The 25,505-nt window shown below is 38.1% G+C and overlaps 2 protein-coding genes and 1 long non-coding RNA gene across 3 annotated transcripts in view; 2 read left to right on the top strand and 1 right to left on the bottom strand.

Annotated features, from left to right (window-relative positions):
• The window catches only part of LOC126376254 (nucleoredoxin-like), a 41,127-nt gene extending 25,253 nt beyond the window's left edge, over window positions 1-15,874 (top strand). The window contains exons 4-6 of the mRNA XM_050023553.1: window positions 12,435-12,639; window positions 13,209-13,299; window positions 14,631-15,874. Coding sequence (XP_049879510.1) covers window positions 12,435-12,639; window positions 13,209-13,299; window positions 14,631-15,052 — 718 coding nt within the window. The 3' untranslated portion in view covers window positions 15,053-15,874. The remainder of the gene's footprint in view (window positions 1-12,434; window positions 12,640-13,208; window positions 13,300-14,630) is intronic.
• A 519-nt stretch (window positions 15,875-16,393) lies between these two features.
• The window catches only part of LOC126376336 (phosphatidylinositol 4-kinase alpha), a 41,637-nt gene continuing 32,525 nt past the window's right edge, over window positions 16,394-25,505 (top strand). The window contains exons 1-3 of the mRNA XM_050023668.1: window positions 16,394-16,566; window positions 18,618-18,828; window positions 24,338-25,059. Coding sequence (XP_049879625.1) covers window positions 16,474-16,566; window positions 18,618-18,828; window positions 24,338-25,059 — 1,026 coding nt within the window. The 5' untranslated portion in view covers window positions 16,394-16,473. The remainder of the gene's footprint in view (window positions 16,567-18,617; window positions 18,829-24,337; window positions 25,060-25,505) is intronic.
• On the bottom strand, window positions 19,470-21,950 carry LOC126376341 (uncharacterized). The gene is made up of 5 exons (XR_007567702.1): window positions 21,797-21,950; window positions 21,087-21,099; window positions 20,252-20,278; window positions 19,740-19,850; window positions 19,470-19,595 (listed from the first exon to the last, which is right to left on the bottom strand). It is a non-coding gene; the product is annotated as an uncharacterized LOC126376341 (long non-coding RNA).

The following is a 25,505-nucleotide window of genomic DNA, read 5'->3' as shown; positions in this document are numbered from 1 at the left end:
TAAATCCATCTTCAATTCAACAATGGAAATAGGGGGCACCTGTAGAAATCTTAATAATAGACGCTCAAATCCGCTCAATACAATTTATCGTCTCCCGCGCCGTGCAATAAAAGGTCCACGTTTATTATCGCCCCTTAGCCGGGGGCGATAACCGGCACTCCTTCTTTACGACCCGGTTTATGACCTTATTTACCCGGGTACTCGGGTGCAAACACGGTTAACTAGTTTCGTCCCTGCACGTATTAACGCGTACGCATTCCATTTCGCTGTTCGCACTTTATATTATTAGTTTTCGCAAGAGGAGGTAGGTTAAAATTACTTTGCTCGTCATTATCGTGCCCCGAGATAATAGATTTTGATAAAATGGCGGTGTAATAGTTTTTGTGATTCATGACCCAAATTCTTACTTATAACAAAAAATATTATAACTTTTACATTTTACAAGCCTTTTTAACAAACAAAAAATATTCGGTCGTGCTGTATAAATAGGTAAAATAAAACAACTTAAGTGCTTACCTAAGTAAATAAATTAAGCACAAGAGCTTATTCGAGCTTATGAGCAGGTGCGTTTATATAAACGCTTATATTTCAAACGCATCTGCTTTTTTAATAAAAAAATGTTAATCCCGGCAGAATACAGTGTTTACGTTAAAAAACCCGGACCAAATGCCCATTCAGGACGCTCAAAGACCTTGTATAGAATAGACGGATAATATTTTAGAGTGACGATCAAACTATCACAGCTCTCTTTCTTCCCTATGGCAACAATCTCTGTGGAAAAAAGAAACAAACATAGACAAACACCGCTGTCTAGAACGTCAGTGTTTACCGTTTTGAGATGTTGTGGTAGTCAGCTGGATACCAAACCTGCCGTTAGTTTTTTGGTGTTTTGGGACATTATTTTAACTTTTTATATAAACAATCTGTGAAATAGTTATTCATTATGAACCATGGCTTGCGTAGCTATTGGTTGTGAGAGTAGAATGGGTGTTATAATGGAGAACGATCAAACAATGTCTCACCATGGGTAAGTTATCGACCACATAATACATGTTTGTGTGCAAGAAATACATTACCTGGTCTGGTTTTTGTAAAGTTTATTGAGCCCTAAACAGGATGCAGACGCATATTTTCAGCAAAGCCGTCACATTTGTACAAATAATTGATTTCACATTTTACGTTAATCAGCTTTGACAGATCATGTACCCAAAGTATTATAAGTAGTGTTGTCCTTTGATATCGATAACATAATATTATGTTTGAATGTAACATCTACATGTTGCGTTATTCTATTCACGTTTAATTTATTTTTCGACCTGTTTCCGATTTGGATGAAGATTACATAAAGATATTGTATTTTCCAGATTTCCTAAATATCCTAATTTACGAAACAAGAAATTAAGAAACAATTAGATTCAGACCATGAAACGAGATAATTCTCTCTTCTGAAGGACGCCTTCTCCTTATTTAAGCCTGTGCTAATTACATTTCGATGTATCTTGCTTTCTATCAAGCAGGATACCAAACAAAAATATTACATAGAGATGCAGTACCAACAATATTCACTCACATATCTCACATAAGGTGAGTTTAAGTTTAGTTATAAGTTTATAGATAAATTTGCAGCTATTTCGTTTTTGTATTCTACATTAGCATGGAAAAAATATTTCAATACAATACAAATATTCTCTATTGCACAAAATAATTAGTATGATTCAATTCAATTCAATTCTTGATGAATGGCTTCTGTGTGATCACAATTCTGCCAGTATCACGTTTGTAGAAAATACACAATAGGGCAGAAATAAAAATATAATTGAACGAAGATTCGAAAGCTATTTAGGTATGTCCTCTTGCAAGATGTTGAGCGTGCTCGTCATTGACAGGCAAGTAGCTGTCATCTGTTGACATCCATAGAGATTGATGCCCTATAACAACAAAAAAGACATTCACATTTTACATTAAACATTCCAACAAAGACAAAATACAACAGACAATAGAATACAAAATCTATTTATATACATATGAAGGAAGGAATGGGAATATATTAATATTGAATAATCATAATTTAATTTTATTGATACGAATAAATTTTACAAGGGAATAAACAAAAGAGGGGAAGTCAATAAGAGAGAGAAGATATTTTATGTGGGTAGGACGCGGGATATCTGGAGGTAGGACATCGTACAAAGAAAAAACAAGTTTGGGACAGTTAAAAAATATGTGATCCACCGTGCCTTCGTCTAAACCACACTCGCACAGTGAGTGATCACGCACCCTGATTTTCGCGAGGTGAACAGGAGTACTTGAGTGACCTAACCGAATACGGCAAATTGTGGCTATGACACAACGGGGAATGTCACGGTAACGGTAGAACCAAGGTCTCCGAGGGATGAGAGGCTGAATGTCAGCATAATGCTTCCCTTTAACGCGGCTGGAGGAGTTCCAAGAATCCTGCCATAGGTTGAACATGCGGGTCGATGCTGAGGAGCATAAGTCCTGGGAATATACCTCTGAGTGTAACTCAGAACCGTTGTGGATGGCCGCTTTAGCAGCCCAGTCTGCAGCTTCGTTACCAGTGATACCGGAGTGACTAGGTATCCAACCTAAAACAACCTCGATGCCCTTCTGTTTGCATTTATATAGCAGATCTTTTATTTTAAAGGTTAAGATGAATTTTGAGTTGGATCTGAAAAGGTTTGATGAGACAGCTTGAATACAACTTAGGGAGTCGGAAAGAATTAGTGATTTGTTTAAATTATGGGAATAGACAAATGAAATAGCCTCAAATAAGGCTATAGCCTCGCCGGTGAAAGTAGAGGATAAGTGGGGACATTTAAAATTAAGGATATACCCACCATGCGGTATCCAGACCGCGGCTCCAACGTTATCCAAATCTGATACTTTGGAGGCATCTGTATAAATGGTAAACCAACCCTGCCAATCCTGAGAAAGTTTATCAATGAATTTTTTGTTAGCGCCTGGATCATTCTTATGGATATCAAAATGACAGAGGGAAGGCTGGAAAATAAGAGCGTCATAAGGAACAGAAAATAGGGGATTGAGGTTTAATTGAGAAACAGGGTGAGGGAGGGCTAAATAGTGGGAGAAAGAATTTAATAGAAAATATCTAGAACTGCCTTGGACTAAGTCACGTAAAATTTCTAATTTTGAAATAAGAGGGTGATGAGAAAACTGAAGAGACTTAAAGAAGAATCGATCTGACAGTAGTTGTCTTCGGAGAAGAAGTGGAGGGTCGGAACATTCAACCTGAAGGGCATTGATGGCTGTAGATTTCATAGCCCCAGCAATTATTCGAAGGCATCGTGACTGGATCTTGTCCCACATTTGGATATTGGATTTATTGCATGGTTCTAGAATAAATGATCCATAGTCGAAATGACTACGAACAATGGCATTATAGAGGAGCTTCAAGGTGTAAGAATGAGCTCCCCATCTTACTCCGGCGACTGCTCTTAAGGCGTTAATTCCACGTTCACATTTTTTGGCGACGTAAGTACAATGATGAATCCCTGTCATTTTTGAGTCTAAGTATGTGCCTAAAAATTTGACATGCCCTAAGACCGGTATTGATTCACCATTATATACTAAGTCCAAATGTGGTATGTTCCTTTTGCAGGTGAAAATGCAAGCCGAGCTCTTGGATACCGACAAAGAGAGGCCATGTTCATCCAACCACGAATGAAGATAGTAGAGGGCCGAATTTAATTCTACATGAATGTCATCGATGGAGTCAGATGTAACGTAAAGTGCCAGGTCGTCGGCGTACTGTAACACATTGCAGAATGAATCCAGTGATCTCTCCAGGTCGAAAGTGTAAATATTGTAAAGAATTGGACTTAAAACAGATCCTTGGGGAAGACCGCGCCACACTAAACGAGAGGGATAATCCACTCCATTGATTCTAGGTGTGATATTCCTTGCCATCAGCATATTACAAATGAAACGAGAAAGCCTCACAGGAACACTCAGCTGATGCAATTTTTGCCTGAGCTTCGGAAGTAGGACGTTATCATATGCGGATGCTATGTCAAGGAAAACCCCAACCAAATACTGCTTTTTCAAAAAGGCTATACGTATGTCAGTAGACAAGATGCTCAAACTGTCAAGAGTACTGTAACCTTTACGGAACCCAAACTGCGACTTGCCCAGTAATTGTCTACTTTCCAGGATCCATTCCAGACGGTTCTTGATCAAAATTTCGGTAACTTTAGCTAAGGATGAGGACAAAGCAATCGGTCTATAAGAACAAGGATCGGAAGGGTCCTTGCCAGGTTTTAAAATGGGAATAATTATTTGGGTTTTCCAGTCATCTGGAATAGACCCTAAAGAAACAAATAAGTTTATTAATTTTAAAAAATATTCTTTAACAGGGATACCAGACCTGACCAAGAAAGAATAAGGGATTCCATCTATTCCAGGTGACGAGTCAGAGAGGCCGTTTAAGGCACACTGTAACTCGTCAAAAGAAAAAGGGGCATCGAAAGGATCAGATGAGTGGAGAGAAGAGGGAGGGGGAGGGAATAAATCCAAGAAGGGGACAGAAGGTGGGGCAATTTTGTCAATAAAAGCTTCAGCCCAAGAGGAGGGGTCATTGGAGGAAATGTCAGTAGAGTTTAGTGAGCCTCTGAAACGACGTATTTGTTTCCAGACTATTGACATGCTGGTTCTGGGGGAAAGAGATTCACAAAAACTTCTCCATCCAGCAGTTTTTTTTTCGGAGAGGAGACGTTTGCATTGAGCAGCTATGCGCTGATAACTTAGAAAATTCTCTACTGTCATTTCCTCATTATAGGCGCGTTCAGCATTTGTTCTTTCTCTCACCATCGAGGAGCATTCCGAATCCCACCATGGAGTGGAGGGTTTGTGGGAGCGCCCAGATTTCTTAGGGATGTGCAAGTCAGCAGCCGACAATAGACAAGATACAAAGCTCGAGTAAGCAACCAGAATATCGTCTACTGAAGGAGGGAGAAGGGATTGAACTGAAGCATTTAGAGCGGAGGAATATGCGAACCAATCAGCTTGATTTAGTCTATATTTAAGTAAAGGACTTGGAGTGGTTGCAGGAGTAGTTCTATGGGAAATTGAAACTAGAATAGCAAAATGGTCACTGGAATAGGTGGAAGGAAGTACTCTCCATGAGCAGAGAGGAGATAATGATGAGGAGCAAATTGAGAGGTCAGGAGCACTTCTTGGATTTTGGTGGGGATAAGATCTTCTGGTTGGGGAGCCATCATTAAGGACACATAGATCTAGGTCATCTAATAAGTCTGAGAGTGCAATAGAGTACGGGTTCGTGAGGTTGGAGCCCCATTGAATGTGCCTTACGTTGAAATCCCCTAGAATGATAATAGGACTAGGAAGAGAAGAAATTATATTCTGAAGATCATATATATGTGAGGTATTTGGCCTAGGGAGATAAATAGATAAAATAGTGAAATTAAAGATGCTACAAGCAATGGCATTTATGCCATCACCATGAGGAGGAATAGGAAGTTGGGTAAAGGGAACAGAACGTTTAATCAACAAGCAACAGCCAGCCCGGCTATCACCATCATCCCGGAGACAAGAGTAGCCCGGGACCCGGAACCGGGAACCAGGGGCTAACCAAGTCTCAGAGATGGCAAAGGCAACAGGACTGAACTTGTTAATCAAATGCACGATTACATATAATTTTGGCCTAATACTCTGGCTATTCCATTGAATTAGGCTGATGGTGTCCATTATGGTAGGATAAAAACAATTGATCAAGTTTCTGGGCAACGTTGTTCGGTAAGGAATCATCATATTTGGAGATAATATTGAGGAGGAGGTTAATTAGGATCTCCAGGAAGTTATCACTCCGGGAGAGACCGAGGGATTCCCCAAGAGATTTGACGGGAGAAGGAGCTTCTGGGTTTGATGACAGAGCACAACCATTAGGGAGGGATGAGCGGGGAGAGTTAACAATACTCTCATGGGCTTCACGGTCATATCCTTTACTCAGGGGAGTACGTGGTCTAGGAACTTTTGTCACAGTCTTCCTGTATGAAGTTGTGACAGGAGAAGTTATCATTTGGGATCGGGGAGTTTGGGGAGTTTGGGGGGCAGCTTGAGCAGTAACCTCACCATAACTACGTTTCGCAGTTGGGAAGCGAGAGGATGCCTCTTGGAAAGAAATATTTTCTAAAGACATTAAATCCTTAATATTTTTTTGCCTAGAATGTTCCGGGCATTTCTTGTCAATCGCAAAGTGGGACCCTTGGCAGAGCACACATGATGCTGATGACTCTACGACCTCACACTCATGGCCAGTGTGGGATTGAGAACACTTATAGCACCTAGGATTAGACCGGCACTGGGATTTGATATGACCAAATCTGCAGCATTTCATACACTGAATGGTGGGCAGCTGGTATCTTTCGACCGGTAAGGAAGTCTTGTACGAAAAGACTCTTTCTGGGAGCTTTTGGCCTTGGATAGTCAGGACAACACTATTAGTGGGAATCCATTGGATACCCCCATCACTTGTGTGATGTTTCCTGTTAAGACGGCGGGCTTTAAGAACAATCCCATATCCATGTGGAAACTCAATAGATTCTGCTAGCTCCTCCATTGTGATATCTGTAGGGACACCCCTAATTAGACCCATTCTAGAAAAGTTGTAGGTCGGTATGTCAGCAGTCATCTTGGAAGAAGCAGCTACTGAGCTGCTGAGAAAGGCATTAGCCGAGATAGCATCAACAAATTCAACAGAGACCCTGTTTCTTCCGATTTTGCGAACTCCACCCTGAGCTATACCAATAACTCCATTATTCACAAGAAGTTGTCCAATCTTCATGGGTCGAATTACAACAGCCGAATCCGGTTCAGAGACCTCCATACATAGGTGAACAATAAATGGGCCAGTGTCGGTACTCAAAAACTCCTTAGGCGATTCACCTGTCAAAGAGGGATGAATGTAGCTTTGTTGAGGAGGAGTATTAGCCGTACTAGTTTCGATAGAGCTCCTAATAGTTTTTTTGGGATGGACTGCGTCCTGATCAGGTCGAGGTCGTTTTTGACCTGCGGTTTGAGTATCCTGAGTATCCATGGGGGAGGAAGAGATACCTGCTTCGGGGTCATCAGGCGGAGGGCCCCTATCGGGAGGGTCCTTATGACCCTCCATAATAGCACTTACCTTTTTGAGGTTAGGATAATATATTGTTTATGTACAGAACACAAAATAAACGTAAAAACACTGAGACAACTTTTTCACTATATCCACCACCAAAATCTCTATAGAGTCAGAACAAACATAAATAAAAATAAAGACATTAACGCCGGAATTTTGACGAAAAATAACCACAATCCCTTTTACACGTGTAGTTCACAACACCCGTAAAAACAGAATCCCTAATTAGTATGAATAACTATTTTTGTAATTACCTGTGATTATTCCTTCTATGTGCAATGTGTAAACATGCAATGCTTGTGTATTTGTGTGCTCCACGTTAATATGTGCCATTCTTGCAGGTAAAGTTATAACGACCAGAGCCGACACTATACACTTCTAAAGAAAGTGAACAAGAGGAAATATTTTTTTTTTTTTTTTATCACCAAAAGTCGGAATTGTTCAGTGCTTCGTAGTCATTGTATTCTAACTATATTGAATAAAAATCTTATAAAGAAGTATTTGCTTTTATTCTTTAATCGCATTGAGATAATCCCCGAAATATACTAGAAGGTCGTCTACTTCTTGTATCGAGAGCCGATTCGATTTCCGGTCAAGTCAATGAAAAACGTGTATTTAATTTTTATAAAAGGGTAGGTATGTGATTTATAGCAACCAAAGGGTGGCCGCAATGTCGTATTAAAATGATACTATAGTATATGTGGACTAGATGGACCGTCCTCGACCTCCTCGGCCATAACACCTTGCGAAATGACATAGATTCAAAAATGATAAATTGACCTTTAACAAGTTTGTCCATGATAATTACGTTGAATAAGTGGTTCTGAATCTGTCACCGCAACGTACGGTTCTTCTTAGGTATCTTTCTATCAGGGTACAAATAGGTATCGTTTTAACTAATTTACTTGTGGTTCTACCCACCCAGGTATGGATACTAGGTCGTTATTTCTGTATTTAATTAATCATTCAATTTGTAATGTATATTTTTTTAGATCTTGGACTAACATGAAATATTTAGCCAATAATAATGTCGATAAAGACATGGAACGGCACTAGTGGTTCTGATACAAAAACATATACTATAGGTACGTTTCTATAACAAACCCGCTACACGAGTACAAAAGACGTTACGACGATAGTATATTTATCTCTTTTTAACTTATGACGGCTCACATGAGTGCGAAAGACAAAACCTATGTTTTTCTTTCGTCTTAAATATGCTCCGTCTATTCTATACAAGGTCTTTGAGGACGCTACTTTAGATTTCATGAGCCATGGTTAATGGCGCGCGGAAAAAAAATGGCGGCAAAATGTTGTCATTCATTCCCGCCAGCGCCAACAGTGATTTTAGTAAAAGGGAAATGTCTGCGTGCTTTATTTACTTATTCCACGGCTGACGAAGAAAAGTCTTTTTTCAGGATAACGACAATCTTCATTACGCTATTCCTTATACTATGGTGACAAGAGGGTACCTATTTCTACCTATTGCAGACTGTCAATTAATTATGAACTAAAATGTAGAAAGACTTAAGTAAATAATGTTTAGTTACCTAGGTCAAAAATAAGAGAAAGGGGAGGCCCAGCAGTCGGATCTTGTAGATTAGATTAGGTACCTACCTATATCTACCTACTAAATTACTAAACTAAATTACTACAGGTCTAAAAAATAAATTATTCTCGGGATCGGAATGATATCGGAATAATATCGGAATGTGGGTTTCCTCACGATGCTAACGTAAATTTTACGACAACATGTCACTTTTATTTTGAACGAAGAACATCCCTTCTCTACCATTCATGGCGTTAAAGTTATACATGATTCGGAAGCCGTTTGTCTCTCGGTTTGTACGTCCTCAGTGGTACCCACAATAGAAAGTTTTCACATTAAACTAAGTGAACAGAACTTTCGAAGTCTGTTGTCCTCTGGGCGTAGTCGATATTTAGTTATTGCTCTATTTTCCCTAATAGTTGTTTAGGGGGGATGAATATTGACAGGGATGTACTCAGGAGTGTTATTTTTGTAGTGAGGTCACCCTCGAAATATTTATTTATTGTTAAAAAATAAATGCCTTTGAGGGAGGCAGGCCTTTGCCCAGCTGTGGGACACTTTAGGCTAGATAAGATAAGATAAAGTAAAGAAAAATATAATAAAATTCGTTTAAAATCATTTTTATCAGTAACATATTATTGTGTTCTTTTTTTAATTTCTACAGTAGATTTAAAAATGGCGAAATGTAGTCTGAATAAAACACGGAAGGTTATGTCTGTCACAGTTTTTTACTACGTACTTATTCAAATGTTTTTTTTTTTATTAATTTTTACTTTAAATGTAGGTAATTTATAATTTAAATCAAATGTTTATTTGAAACTTTATAAAATTACTGAAACTATTGGCACGTGCTTGGGACCCCTATCGTCTGTTTACCGTCGCCATTCACCGGGATACAACACAATCCATGCGGGATAAACGTGCCACTGTTTGTTGACATATTGCGATCGCCCCCTGGAGATCACTAGTGATCGCTGAGCCAGCTGGATGTGCCGGGAACCGGATCCCAACCTGCATAGTTTGCGACTTGTTTTATCATAACACGAGATCTTTCAGAGTAAACTGTAGAGGTCAGATAAGGTAGTCTATGAATAAAATAACAGTAGCTCCGATCCCAGACATAAAGTTACCAAATGTAGGTACCTATTTATACTGAGTTAGGTACGCATATATTTAATACACAGGGTAGGGTACAGGATCTTCAGTTTTGAATAAAATACTCTCTCGGGTTTAGTAACAAAAGTGTGTTACAAATAACTGTACTTATAGATAGATACCCTCTGTCTGCCAAGTCTCTAGAGTATTTGTTTCAGTGTATTATACCTTCTATGCACGCCTCGACAACACCTTCAGTTGTATGATAAGTGTATCATACACTGCAACAAATACCTTAGAGGCATGCAACACAAAGAATTATTTTTCTTTATGTACAACTGGTTTTTACTTTATATAATACCAAAGTAGTCCCACAGTAACTCTGCAATGGACTGAAAACGGTAGTATTTAAAGTTTTTTACATGGCGAGACTCATTATATTGCAATAACTCATTTTGATACTTTATATTTATTTTTTGTTACTATATTTTTGTTATTTAGAGAAACAGGCATTAATTGTATTTTTGTGTTTGTATTTCGGAGTCAGATTTAGGTGAGCGATTTTTTTTATAGCGCCTATTGTAAACAAATGTCTTACTACGTAGTGTCCCTCGTTCGAATTGCGGTTCGGGCTCTGTACCAGAATCAAGTGAGTTTGAATTCATGTTTGGATCATAGATAATTAATATCACGTGGTTTCCAGGATTTGTGCCCGGTTAATGCATTGGGCTCGCCCCGTATTACAATACAAGGGGCTTATACATTACTGGCGAGGAGTGGCTATACTTATTTACTATACACCTCTCCCTTCCCCTTCGGTATCAGGCGTGATGCTATATTACATTGTGATGTGATCATGGTTTTTGATAATTATGTTAATTACATAGAAGCAGCATGGATTTCTCACCTTAAATGGGTTCTTGCATAAGAAGCACTGGTAACAGTAAGTACGAAAGCGCAAAACACAACCCCCCCCCCCCCCACCCCTCGGGCTTATCTACTTATGTGAATAAATAAATGTGAAAAATATGCAAATGAGAACGCCTACTCGCAAAAATATGTAAATCTCACAAAAGTGAGCAATTACAATTCATTGCAGAGCGTCATGTTATCCTGTGCCAAATTCGGTAAAGAATAATGCTTTCTACCTACCATGCATTATGCTTTTTCCCCGGTCAACTAATATAAGCAGAGGGTCTAAAAACGCCACATTAAATCAATTCATTTAAAGAAGCAATATTGCAAGGGTACTTGACTGGATTAAAGATAAATTATAAAATGATAATCTAGAAATAGAAGCCAGTCTAAGATGATCAAAAATTATTCTCATTTTACTTTCCGACTTATTTTCGAATGTTATTTATGAATTCAGTAACAATGAGTACGACGTTTGACCGCTTTTATTCATGACGTTACAGGACAGTATTTCCATTAACTCCAAATAAAACTTTCGTTTTGACGTTTCGTAAAAAGTATCTCATTTGACTATGTTGTTTAGCCTATTTGATTTGATACTTGCTCTGAAATAGGATTCATGCTGTTTTTAGAAGAATTGCTTCAATGTGGTCTTTTTAACTTTCCAGATCATAAAATAGCAATAAATATTGCACTATTGTGTTACTTTCTCTTGTACATGCACATTCAAGTTATTTTCATGAATAGGGGCTAACTAAGTCAATGTTTATCCAAATACTTCCAATCCTCCTTCGTGCAATCCCCTATTGTTATGAGCTAAGTTAAGTCGTAAAAACGGTAACTTATTACTTTATCGCGTTATTAGCCGTTTGAGCGCAGATTGCAGAATACAAAATGCCGGCTATGTATTATGCTGGAGAGTAATAGATCTGTCAATAATGGTCATAAATAACAATAGGCACAGAGCTGTAGGTAATCGCGCAACGTTTCCTGCTTTCGCTAATATTGATTTTATGTGTCGTCTATCTTAGCATTGTGTAATAAAGCAAATCACGAATTTGTTCTCATTGATTTTTTTATTAATTGTATATCTATTGATTATGAATAAATAAACACTTTTCTTCTTCTTCTTTGTTTTCGCTACTTACGCTACTTGTTTTCGTTATGCGGAGACGGTTTCCCCAATCATGCGGCGTCAGGTATTTCGCTGGCAAACATCGTCTTCAAACAAACATTTATTATAATATCGCTACATATTATAATAACTGTTATAAAGCGAAGACTGTTGGTAGGGATGGCAGAGGAACGTCTATAAGGACGTAGGAACGTTGACCAAATAGATGCCTTTAGAAAAGATTTAGTACGATCTGTTCTAAACCAGCGTGCGTGTGTAAAACGATTGATGAATGTGAATGAAGCAAGAGGAATATGTCAGGACCGAAGTAAATTAAATTCCAGTCTCTGCTTACCTCGGAACTTGGCGTAAAAATCTTAAATCAAACTGGACATTTTGGCCTTGTTTTCAATAGTAAAAATTGTGCACAGTACCTATACCTATTTACATATACATACATACATATATAAACTCACGCCTATTTCCCACCGGGGTAATCGGAGGCTATAGAATTCCATTTGCTTAGGTCCACGACACACCTACCCTGAGTACCTATCTATTTAGAATTATTTTACATTGTATTACAGAAGCGAGCAATCTTACAACCGCACAGTGCAGTCAGTATCTTCAGTGGGCGCGCTAGCCGTGCCGTGGTCGGGATCAGAGCCCCGGCAGTCGCTGCCAGTAGCACTGGGCGTCGGCGGCATCCCAGCGCTGGTCATCACCGATGGGAGTGGGAAGGTGCTCACTGCTAATGGACGACAGCACTTGGCTGGAGATCCACTTGGATTGGTAAGATTTTATTTGCGATTTTTCTGTATTTTTTAATGTAGGTACTTTTTTATCATATGCTTTGTGAGGTGGATGACCAAACTCAGGTATTTTGGAGTCAGGGTTATTATTGAGTCCCCATAATCCCCTGACATGGCACATGTAACGACATTGCACTTATATAAGTTATACTACTTACTTAGCGACTGAAAAACAGCGTCTATTTCTTTGGAAATAGACACAATGCTGAGTTCGTGACCTTTTCACTGTTGTGCTGCATTGTGTGCCGAGTATATCTACTTATTTTTAATTCTGTTTCTGTATGATAGTTATTTGTGATTGCTCTGTATGTAGTGTGTCTGATAAATAAAATTTTCTCTGTCACTCTCTCTCTAAAATGCGTGAACAATTTTATATAGCTAAGCAACATAATCACTCCAAGAATCTCCGAACGGCAAAATTCTTAAACCATCTCAAAATATCCATTTAATAAAATGAAACGGCCCAATATCCTGGTTCTGCTGAACTAATCAAAATAACTTCTGTTGAGTTTTCCGCGTGATTGAATTGATTGATTGTGTTCGTTGCAGAATTTCCCGTGGGCCCAGCGTCCGGTGGCGGTTCTGACTGAACAAGCACTCTTGAAAATGGCCAGGCATCCTGCTGTCGTGCTTTTTGTTGGTAAGAACATTTTATAACATATTTGTTTTATTGCGTATCCGTTTTATTTCGTATCCCACAAACCCATAGGTACTTAAACTCGGACCCGAATTCACAAATTGAGTGGGCAGACACAAGTAATCAGGAGATTGTATACTTAATAGTGATAGGTTGATACACCAATCCATACTAAATTAAAAGAGAAAGTAATTTTCTCTGTTACCCTTACCCGAACCTCGGATGCGAATTAAATGTGATTTGACATAAAGAGAGAATTTAAGACCCATGAAGGGACGTTGTTTTTATTACGGGAAGCACCAAAACTACTTATACTGTTGTGTGCCTATGTAAGCTCTATGGGTTGGCAATATTAGGATAATCGCCAATAGATGAATAGATGTGTACTGATTCTAAATGTTTGCACGTTTTGTTTGTGTGCAATAAAGTATATTTGATTTGAAACATCCACTATGTGACGCGCTCGATAAGCTGCAGCACAGCCGCTGGCGGAAAGCTAGTAGTCTACGTATATATAGGAGGTATCGTGTTAGATATAACGTGACTTTGTAGATATAAAGTGTTATGTAATATACTAGGCGTTGTTAATTTAGTAGGAAACTAAGAGCATATCAATTATCTTAATTGCTTAGTAGACATAATCTTAATCAAGTTCTCACGCGCACACCTGCTAATTATGTTTAATGTGAATAAAAAACCTTCTTCTGATTCTATATCAGTTCCTTTGTCTTCTATTCAGCAGTTTATCTTTTCACAAAAATGAAAGATCGAAAACGTCTCTTGAACTGGATTCCCGCAGTTGTTGTCAAGCCGGCAAAACGTGTTAACCATTACCCATCAATCCTAGGTTTTTTCGATTTGCAATACCTAACTAATTAAGGACTCAGGATTTTTGCTTATCTGGGCTAAAAACAAAAGAAAACATTTCACTTACCTTCTTTATTTAATTGAACTACTTACTTTACTTTTCTTACTTTAAGTAAGTGCAGTGTGAACACCCCGTAAGCGAGACGGCCGCGCAGGGGTACAATCTCAATACAATATACCTATTGTATCGAGATTGTTAGGATCCGCGTGTCGCGTCGGCGGCCGGTCCGTCGATACATTGTATGAACGCACTACGCGTTACCGGTGCGCACATTCGTGTGGACAGTGAGACTCAGTTGGCGTGCTGGTAGCACATTCATTGGTACAGCTTTCGTGATAGCTACGCGTGTGCGTAGCGCACGCCTCGAGGTTCCAAATGCTCATATTTGTCACATGGGTTTAGCAGCTAAAGTGTTAATTTATACGTACATTTACCAATAAAAACTGAATACTGAATTTCATTTCAGATGACGAAGACTCGGAAATAGAATTCGCAGAGTCAGTTCTGGCACCATCAGCAGAGTCCTACTACGAGGAGTGCAGCATCCAGTACCCAGGCTTCTGTCCGTACCAGAACTCTTCAGACGATGAGACTATGGACTTTGACTACCCTACCTCACGCCACTCCAGGATGAAGAAGAAATCCTTCAAGCACGTTATGTTTTACATTGGGATCGATAGCACCGACAGCGCCGATATGCTCAGAGAGCACATAGGTCTAGACGATGCCGTACCACTTCTAACTGCCATAGACTTCCCCAAACAGAAGTTAGTGACAATGAAGTATGGTGACGAAATAACCACAGATTCTGTGCAGAACTTTGTTGATGCATACCTCAGTGGCAATGCTGACTTTAAGCCGCTCAAACCGTATAGCGAGAAATGTTAATTATGGTAGAAGTAGAACTTAAGAAACCATAATAAATACCTCAGTGCGGTCTCTTATGCATAATCATAAAACGGCACTTTTAAGCCGTTTAAACTTCACACTTCCATCTAATTAGGCCTCCTTACACTTAAACCATATATACTGTTTTTTTGCAACTTTGTTTTTTTATATATTAAGAAATAAGTCACTAAGTAACTCGCGCAATATTATTTTGCACAAATGTCTTAAATTCTTAATTACTTGTGCAAATTAATATTTTGTGTAATTAACAACGCGCATGTATCTGGACCTTTATTTCTGCGACCATCGGACTGGTGGTGGTAGGACACATCAGCAAAATGTTCAAACAATAAAAATAAATGCACGTAGGTAATTATGTTGTTTGTTACCTTAATACCTCGTTGATTTGTTCAATAAACTTATGGAATGACTTAAAAACCTTTAGAATATAGGTAGTTTATAGATATCAAAAAGGAATATTTTTCCAAGATTATGAATTCGTATTAATTGTTCTCTATAAGTCTTGATTAGAGTTTGTAGAAGCTAGAGTAGTATTGCCTTAGAAAATTGTGTCAGTATTTAGGTATTTAAAGTTTTTAATAACAGTAGGCAATTAAATATTAGGTAGTAATTAAGAGATTTTTCATGATCCAACAATTCAAAGGTCAAAAAATGAAATTAATGTATCTACTTAGGTACCTACCAACTTAGTTCTACGAAAATTTTCACAATTTGTCAAAATTCCTCATAAAAAGAGTTCACTGTCATTACTTATTTCTTCAATAAAAAATATTATTTCAACTTTTTTTACTTGTAATGTGCTTTAAATATGTTGAGTTTAGTTTTTATCTGTTGAGTCTGTGATCGACTGTTTAAAATTATAATTACATTGTTTGATACACGAAATAACGTTTTTTATTTATCCATCAATTAAAATATTATTGTCCGGAGATTCCGATTACGAAAGCTAAAGAGTAGAAATTATTATAATTTTCTCCTTTCTAGCTAATAATACTATTTTTGTTTATTTGCACTAAATGGGGCATCCTCAAGGCACCCTTGATTCGGCCCTGTAGAAAAAAGTTTGATGGTTCATTTCACGCAGTTCCAAACGTATACTGTGCAAAACCATTTTTTCGTATAACGAAAATAACATAAATTAGTTAATTGTAATATATAGATAAAATATTTTCTTATTATTATACATTACTTAAAGTTTTATACTCCACAATATTTTTATTTTACAAGTTATGTTTTGATTGGAAAAAATCTTGTGGAACGGAACGTATTGCAATATTGACGACCAATTCGAGCTGTCAATGTCACAATTGAAACCTGTGATTGAAACGTCAAAAGCGCTGCGATAGTAGTCTGTATTTTGCAATTTTCGCGATGAAAATATTATGTGTTGAAATAAAATAATGGCTACGTTAGACGAACACGAGTTTTTTAAGTCAACAGTGCAGCATTTGGCCCGTTGTCTATCGAGTATTGATCCTACACCATGGGAGAAGGTATGCCGTAACACCCTAGTGCAAGTGTAATCTAATTGCTTGAGAAATAATTACCTTTTGAATTCCCTTTCACGATAGTATGGTCAAAATTGGTGACAGTATTAACCTTTGAACTTCTGTTGTATTGTTGAAGAAGAAAGATATTCTTGTATGAGAAGAAATTGGGTTGTTTTTGATGTTATCATGATGTCATTCAATGACTAATATTAGAGTAGTCCTGTCAGCTATCGTGTTTGTTTATAGCAGCTGTTATGGCAGTTAAGAGCGGCATCAATTTTACAGTCTTGACTGTTTTCACAGTTTGCTTTAAAGCTGCTACTAATATTTTATAGCAAATTAGATGTTAGTACAATTTGATGCCTTTAGTTTAGAAGAATTAACGGATGTTTTTACATAATACGGTCACGCTTCGATAAGTAAGAGGAAGACAATTGAATTATTCAAAAACTGACATAAATTGTTATCATGGGTGTGTAAATAAGATACTAATATTTAATGGGACTCTTTTAAGCTTTGTTGCTGATAAGGTTAGTTCATGGACAAAGCTTGTGTGGATGTCATTGACTATTTATAATTATATTTTATGAAGCCTGTGGTGGATGCCTAGTTTTTTGTTTTTTAATATTTTTTAAAACAAAAAAATAAAATTAAAATTAAATTAAAACAAAAAAACAGAACTCAAAATAAAATAAATTATGTACAATTAACACTTAAACTAAACTATATTACTGTTTTTTAAATACTACAAGGGAAATACTTTTACTAGCACCAGCTCTCTAAATATACTTGTATCACAATGTTAGAATACTAAGAAATTTGGTTTTGTGTTTTATATGCAGAAATAAACCTTTTTATAATCTCTTCTTCTTTTTCTAATGCTATTAATGTTAAGGGACAAAATAACTCATAATCTAATATAGTCACACTAACACACACACACACACTCACACAAAAATATACTGAAATATTCAAACACATCACACATATACACTGAAACACACACACATACACATGTGTGAATTGTAACTTACAATTTACTTTTTTTATTATTGAGTATATTTAAGATTTAACTTTAATTTTAAATAAACACTTCACTTGTTACAATGGAAGAGCATTGACTCCTAACACAGGCTTTTAAGCCTAAAAGTAGTCATTTATTTTATTTATTGAAATTCAACCTATATTTCTCAACACATGCTGTAAAATGAAAAAAAAAAAAAAATTTTCATATTAATAGGGTATTTGACTGGGCCAAAGATAAATTATAAAACGCTAATCTAGAAATAGAAGCCAGTCTAAGACAATCAAAAATCAATCTCATTTTACTTTCCGACTTATTTTCGAATTTCATTTATGACAGTAATAATGAGTACGGCGTTTGACCGCTTTTATTGATGACGTCACAGGACAGTATTTCCATACAAACTCCGAAGAAAATTTTCGTTTTGGCGTTTCGTAAAAAGTATCTCATTTGACTAGGTTGTCAAGGAGCCTGTTATTGTACAGTCATGAGCAATATCATGTACCCACTTTAGAACCCTGTCGCACTATCATATTTGACATTTAATGAGGATTACGGTTTAATTTGTCAGAAAAGTTAATGTGATATGGTTGCAAAGTGTATACATATTAGTACTCGTGACCATACTCTGTTGGGATCCGGTGAAATAACAGATTTCCACTTCATGATCTGTTGCAGCCTCTTTACCTTGTTATAATAATGAAATTAAAAGCTTTTTTAATTCCCATTGTGTATGTGTGTCATTTATTCGAAAATAGCCTTTCGGTCCAAAAGGTCTACTTCCCAAAAGGACCAGGGTAAAGAAACTATGAAAACATCTTCTATGTTACCACTAAGAAGGAGGCTGCCACAGGATGTAGCCAACTAAGGCCCAAAATAGGAAGCGACACTGGTTGCTTACCCAAAATGATACCTATACACCACAAGAAGTGCTTATTATCCAAAGGTGATAGATTGCGCGCAAAAGGGAAAAAAAATAAAAGAAAATGTTACCACTTAATACAACATTTAACTCAGTTGTTATCTCTAGGTAAACACCCTATTCATGCTGTGCCCGCAAGCCAGCTCAACACTGGTGATCACCCCGCGGAGCCAGGAGGCCTGCATCGCCCTGGGCCTCTACTTCCTTCAGTCAGGGCTGCAACACCAGGACAAATTGCTGCCATACTTCCTCAAGATATTGAAGAGCCTCACAAATGCACAGTTCGAAGAACCTCTGTGTCGCATCAAAGCAACTGATCGTGAGTACTATATTGGTCTTTTGAGATACTATAATGATTGACAACATGTCTATACATGTACGTCCGTCCTAGTCCGTCCGTGTTTCGGAAGACACGTTAAGCCGTTGTTGGTCCCGGCTGCATTAGCAGTCGTTAATAACCACCAATCCGCACTGAGCCCGCGTGATGGTTTAAGGCCCGATCTCCGAAGGCCCGTGCCCCAGCAGTGGGGACGTTAATGGGCTGGTGATGATGATGATAGCCTAGTCAATTTGATTATTTGAATAATTATTATCAAATTGCACTCCCATATTATGCATAAAAGGCCATTTTAGAGTTAGCATTATGTATGATGTCCAATTTATTACTTTGTCCATAACATAATGTATACCTCCCATGACAAGTACTTTATTTTATTTAAAAAAAAAATATCAATAGCAACGGTACCAAAGTGTATATATATTAATGCTTGTGACCGTAGTTGCTTGTGAATACGAAATTCTAAAGATTTTTTATATATTAGATAGGTAGATAAAATCTTTATTTAGTTTTAATATGTTGAACTTATTAAATATTAAACATATTATTCGATTTTTTTTATTGCATATTACAGCTTGCTATCTCTTTCTAACACTAAAGATAACAAAAAGGAAAACAAAAAATACTGTAACATTGTTTATTTATTTTCTAATCATTTATGCAATATAAGATACATGACACAACTATTGTTTGATGTGTGGGTTAGTAATGGAGTGCTGTCAGAAGCTCTGTTTGCCGAAGTATTCTATCTGTAACAGACAAGCATTATATTTTGCGCACTTCCTTTTATATGCGCAAATGTCAAATTGCAATATTGTTTTTTATATTAGCTTCAATATGCTTTTTTGAATCCTGACCTGTCTATTTGTGTCTATTATAATCTGGAAACTTACCTCACTTCTTCCCCCCTGAGCCACTGGCACCCCCCGAGCCACCAGCGCCGGCGCTGCCCCCAAACCCTCCACTCACACCTGCTCCAAAGTTGGCACCGCCACTAGCACCGCCTGACAGGGAAATATGAAAACATAATTCTAAATTCGAAATCATTTATTCAACGGCATCCTAATTTTATGGAGATGGTCCTCTGTTAATGTCATCATCATAAAAAACGGCAACTGTGGTCTAGTGATTCAGCGTTGGGCTCACGATCCGGAGGCTTCGGGTTCGAATCCCGATGGGGACAACACATAAATCACTTTGTGAGCCCTAGTTTGGTTAGGACATTACAAGTTGATCACATGATTGTTCGAAAGAGAGATGATCGTACTGCGGAAGGCACGTTAACCCGTTGGAAAGTGATTTTTGTGATATGTCCCTACCGGGATTCTAACCCGCGATCTCCGGATCGTGAGCCCATCGCATAACCACTGGATCACGAGCGACTATTAAAATTTGAGGAACGTACCACCCGCTTCACTACCAGCGCTGCCACCTGTAAATATTATTATCAATGTTAGGTTTACAGTATTTTAAGAAAATAATAATTTCTTATAGTACAACCATGGTACAGTCATGAGCAATATAATGTACCCACTTTAGGGACTCTGTCGCACTAACATATTTGACATGTAGTGAGACTTACAGTTCAATTTGTTAAAAAAGTTAATGTGACATGGTACCAAAGTGTATACATATTAATGCTCGTGACCGTACAACAAAACAAGATTATGCTCAATCCTACGAAAAGCCGCTATTGCTAGCCGTTTGATGACGTAAGTGTTACCATTTTTTTTTTCTCCAACATTCCAAGGACTCAAATTTTATTATTGAAAATTAAGCGAATTACTGACTACCTACCTACTTAATTACTGTCACTTCTCACATACTTATATAAAAATCATTCTTCTTCTTATCGTGTCGATGGCAAACTAAATAGTATCGGCCTATCTGCAGCGTAAGCATAATTTCCACCGCATTCTCGTCCCGTAACGGCATCGAAATTATTGATCTGATAAAAATCATTATAACTGTAAGTAATCTTTAACTGAAAGTTCAAAATTGCCTTGCAAGGTAAATTAAAAACATTAGTCGTGGGTATTTTCTTTTTACAAAATGGCAACGGAGGGTGAGATGACGTCATAATATAGCGCGGCTAACCTTGAAATGTTAGCTGTCACTTTTGAGCACTTTTGTTTTATTATACCATGAGTACAATCAGAACTTATCATATCACACGCTACTAGAGAGTGGTAAAATAGGCTCTTATTCATAAAATAAAGAGAAATGAGTCGAAGTCTTACCCTGCTGCAGGCTCTGAAACAAAACAAAAAGAATATTTTTTATGTTTGTAATTTATTTGTGGTGGACAGGCTTGTCGCTTCGGAAAAAACCGGACCTGTCAAATCGACAGTTTAGTAAGCGGACTCTGTAAAAAACGGGACGCGAGATGATGATTTATTAAAAAAGTGTTTTTTTTAATTAAAAAAGTATTTTTTTTATTAAAAAAATGTTAGGCATCTCCTTCGTCGATCGCGTACCCAATATTGATATCGGTTGAAAGACGGAAGTCTTTGACGTGGGTAGACGAATCATGAGTCTGAAGGGGAAATGGGCCGGACACTTGGTTAGACGTGAGGATGGTAAGTGGACAAAGGCCGTCACATGTATATATTTTTTTGACGTGGCTTATTGTAGATTTGCCGCAAATGGCATTAACTACTTGGCCGGACAAATGGGGAGCGCTGAGGGCTCTCGCCTGGTACAAAATTTAAGAGAACGAGCCTGAGGGTGCCCAGTTGGGCGCGAACCTCAGAAAGGCCGTCACAGAATGGTGGTCACGAGATGGGGAAAGGTTAGTGGGTAGACCAGCGGCCCCGGTCGGATGTCATCGTTGCAACGGCGGGAAAGTTGTGGATGAGGTTAGAGCAGGACTTGAAAAAGAGGCCTATACCCAGCAGTGGGATGATGCGGGCTGATTGATGATGGTGATAATATTTAAAAAAATACTCACGCTGCCCACCAACAGAAGAACAACAAGAAGAACAGTAAACTTGTACATTTTGCTTAAGTATCTGCGTACGAGGTTTGCAAACTGATTTCCATACAATATTTCAGTCTTTTATATATGAAACATGTTGTTTTCGTTTCTAGTTTAGATGTTATCGCCGTCTAATAATGATGGTGAAATAATCGTCTGAAATTGAAATACTTTGCTGTTTGTTGACAATTGACATAAATGTTGATGCAGCGCGGGTTTGCTTGCTTATAAAAATAAAATTTCTATCCAAATTCTAGATTAAGTAAATGAAATTCATCTTTTTGGGGTTATGTATACGTTTTTTACAATAAAATACCAGATAATATTTTAAATTTGTCAGAAAATAAAATAAATTATATGATTAATGATTACCTAAATGATAAAATGTCCGGTATTGAATGTGTTCCTCTAGTTATTAAATGACTTGTAATGTACCCTCATTGATTTAAAAGATTTGTTTCTGTTGCAGTTTCTTGCCACTTCTTCTCCTCAGCCATAACACCTTGCCAAAAGACGTAAATTCAAAAATGTTACATTGACCTTCAACAAGTTTATCCATGATATTTCATCATTATCATCAATTTAAGAGCCATGCTCTTGTTGGTGCAGCATTTTCCATGCTACTTTTGTAGGGAAAAATAGTTCAGTGACGTCTGACGCAAGTGGGATGGCGCCCAGAGTAGTCTATTACAAAACCATACTAGGACTCCTGTCCTCCGCCTTTGAATAGTACTGACAGTTACTGCTGCCCTCTGTCAGGTTGCAGGTTACAGTCCCTGTGACTTGTCCCTTCCGTCCTGCATTGCCGTTCCGATGGTTCCCATCTTCGCCATGATAATTACGTTGAATATATGATTGTGATTTCTGATTTCTTGAGTATTTTTTTTTCTCTAGCCTATCGCTACACTTCCGACCCTCCATACAGAAACAAAATCAGAATCAAAAATCTCATTCTTACGCTTTCGCGCGTTAGGTGGCACACGGTAAGACACAATCCTCGCGCTCTCTCCCTTAGCGGCATACGGCCATTAGAGACTAAAGTAAAACCAAAAATTTTATTTATTTGGGAAATTTACAGCGTCTTAATAGTATTACAAAAACTAAAGTACTTATATAAATTGGAAGGCCATTACAAACTTTCACATACAATTATAAATGTAAACAGCCTTAGCAAAGAACGGAAGATGCGCCGTATATGGATGTATCAGTATGCATACATTATGTGTTTGTGTGTGTGTGTGTGTGTGTGTGTGTGTGTGATTGCGTGAGTGCGTGCGTGCGTGCGTGCGTGCGAGCGTGCGTGCGTGCGTGCGTGCGTGCGTGCGTGCGTGCGTGCGTGCGTGCGTGCGTGCGTGTGTGTGTGTGTGTGAAAGACAGCGATCACCCCAGCCCTCCGATTGTTTTTTTTTTTTTCTTGGGATCGAATGTAAAGACTCCACTGGATGATCGCTGCCGTTCGTGTGAAAATACCTACTGTTTTATATATATACCTACATTACATGCTTGACAGTAAGTGCCCCATCATCAGAAGTACCCAGTGTGATTGAAATAATCTCCATATAAATAATGTTGACGCTTCACAATTATTAGTCATGGGAATTGTACACATGGTTAGAATAAGGCTGCCAATGCAGTATCAGTTTGAGGTTTTATTGATTTCAGTAATCGTTTTAAAGTGTTAACTACGCCTTTGATCCATATCATCACCTCTTTAGCGTAGCCCCGTTTTCACAGGGTCCGCTTACCTGACCTGAAGCTTTGACAGGTCCGGTTTTTTACAGAAGCGACTGTCTGTCTGACCTTCCAACCCGCGAAGGGAAATCCAGACTTAATCACACATGATCTATGTGATCTACATACTTCTGGGAATGTGGGTTTACTCACGATGTTTTCCTTCACCGCTGAGGTCATGATAATCTTTGAACCATACTTACCAACTTTCGTCCAAGGCCGTCCAGTTGCTTGGGTATAAAAAGATGATAGACATACCTACAGAGTTTGACTTTTTCACAGTATGGATTTTGATTCTATATTCGTAAAAATGTACCCAAATAAACAAACCATTACGAGATATTATTATGTAAAAAAAAATGTTGACATACAAATAAGGTCATTGAGATGTTTAAAGGTTTAAACATGGCAATTTTGACCTCCATTGTTATTTATTTTTGGAATAGTTTTTTCGTTTGGACACAGATAAAAACAAACACACATTCCGTACAAAAATCTCTTTCTTACCGTTTTAAGTGCGAGCGAAACAGACGACCGTGCTTTGCCTACACTCCCTATCTCCTTAACGGCTTACGGCCATTTAGACTAAAGTGAGACCCAGAGGGGGTGACGTAAATCTAGCTCGACACGGGTACGAATTGGTGCGGGGCGGAGAATGTCCGTTCTAAACGTAGTATTAATCTTCATTCTACGGTTTCGACTCTAAGTCTATTCCTCGAGTACTTTGTCCTTGGAAACTTAAACTATAACTTATATGTAACGTCATTTCTGTCCTTGTTCCAGGAATCCCAATGTCAGAGAAGTTCAGCTTCTGCCTGAACACGCTGCTATCGGACATTGCGTCGAAGCAGACGAACCTTCGCGAGGAGATCATCACGGCTCAGATAGATGTGATGTCCAGTCTCACCAAGGCCATCATCGCCTGCCACGAGAACAAAGACTACTCCGCACTCTCCAAACTACAACTCTGCAAAAGCACTGTTCCAATCCTCATTGGTCTTGCCAGATCTATGGGCAGATATTCCACCGTCGATCCACCATTACTGTGCAGATTGTTCCCTCAGCCCAGTAGCCCTGTTAAACCCAAAGAACCCGAACCGAACTTCGAGTATTCGACTTTAGATAAAAAGAGGAAGTTTAATCAATTCCGACCGATAATACCAAGGTCTCTGTCAGGAAATTTGAATCCAAATATCGAACACATCGTCGAAAATGGAACGGATGTTGTCGATAACGCTAATGGGACTTTAAAGAGGAGTTCCTTGCATAGTTATATATCGATCCCTTACGATCCTACTACTTACTTCTTTAACAAATTCGGATCTAGTTTTAATCAGTTTCCGTATATGAGGTTTTCTGAGTCTCCAGAGAAGAAGATCAGCGTGCAGTTTTATGTGACGTATCTGCAGAGTATATTGTCTTTGGCAAAGAAGTTGCTGACTAAGGACTTGTTGGCGTTTTTGGATGAGGAGGCCGAAGATATTTACGCCTCTGGGCAGATTCAGGTGAGTTTGACCACTTCGGAGAGAATGTGCATCGTCCTGTGTAGGTCACTGTGGTCCGGTACGCTGGCTTATTTGTCAAACTTGCACCAATGAGTTATAAATTTATTATTTATTAGTGGGCTCGACCGTTATAGATGGCAATACGGCTCACCACTTATCACGTTGGTCTAACAGAAAGCTAGGTGAGGAATCTTCGACTACCCCAGTCGTGACCTTATGTATGTGTATCGTTCTATCTTTAATTTGCTTGATTTAGAATGAAATATATACCTAGTAGTATAAATGTAGTTACGAGAATTGAGAAAGGAATGCTTAGATGGTTCGGACATGTACAGGGAATGAATGAAAGTAGACTTAAAATAAAATGATGATGCGGGTGTAAGTGGTAGAGTTGGAAGCGGAAGACCTAGGTGTACATACCATGATCAAATCCAGGATATTTTCTA

This window comes from Pectinophora gossypiella, chromosome 20, assembly GCF_024362695.1.
Source record: "Pectinophora gossypiella chromosome 20, ilPecGoss1.1, whole genome shotgun sequence".
Classification (NCBI taxonomy): Eukaryota; Metazoa; Arthropoda; class Insecta; order Lepidoptera; family Gelechiidae; genus Pectinophora; species Pectinophora gossypiella.
This window is presented reverse-complemented; position numbering and strand designations above follow the sequence as displayed.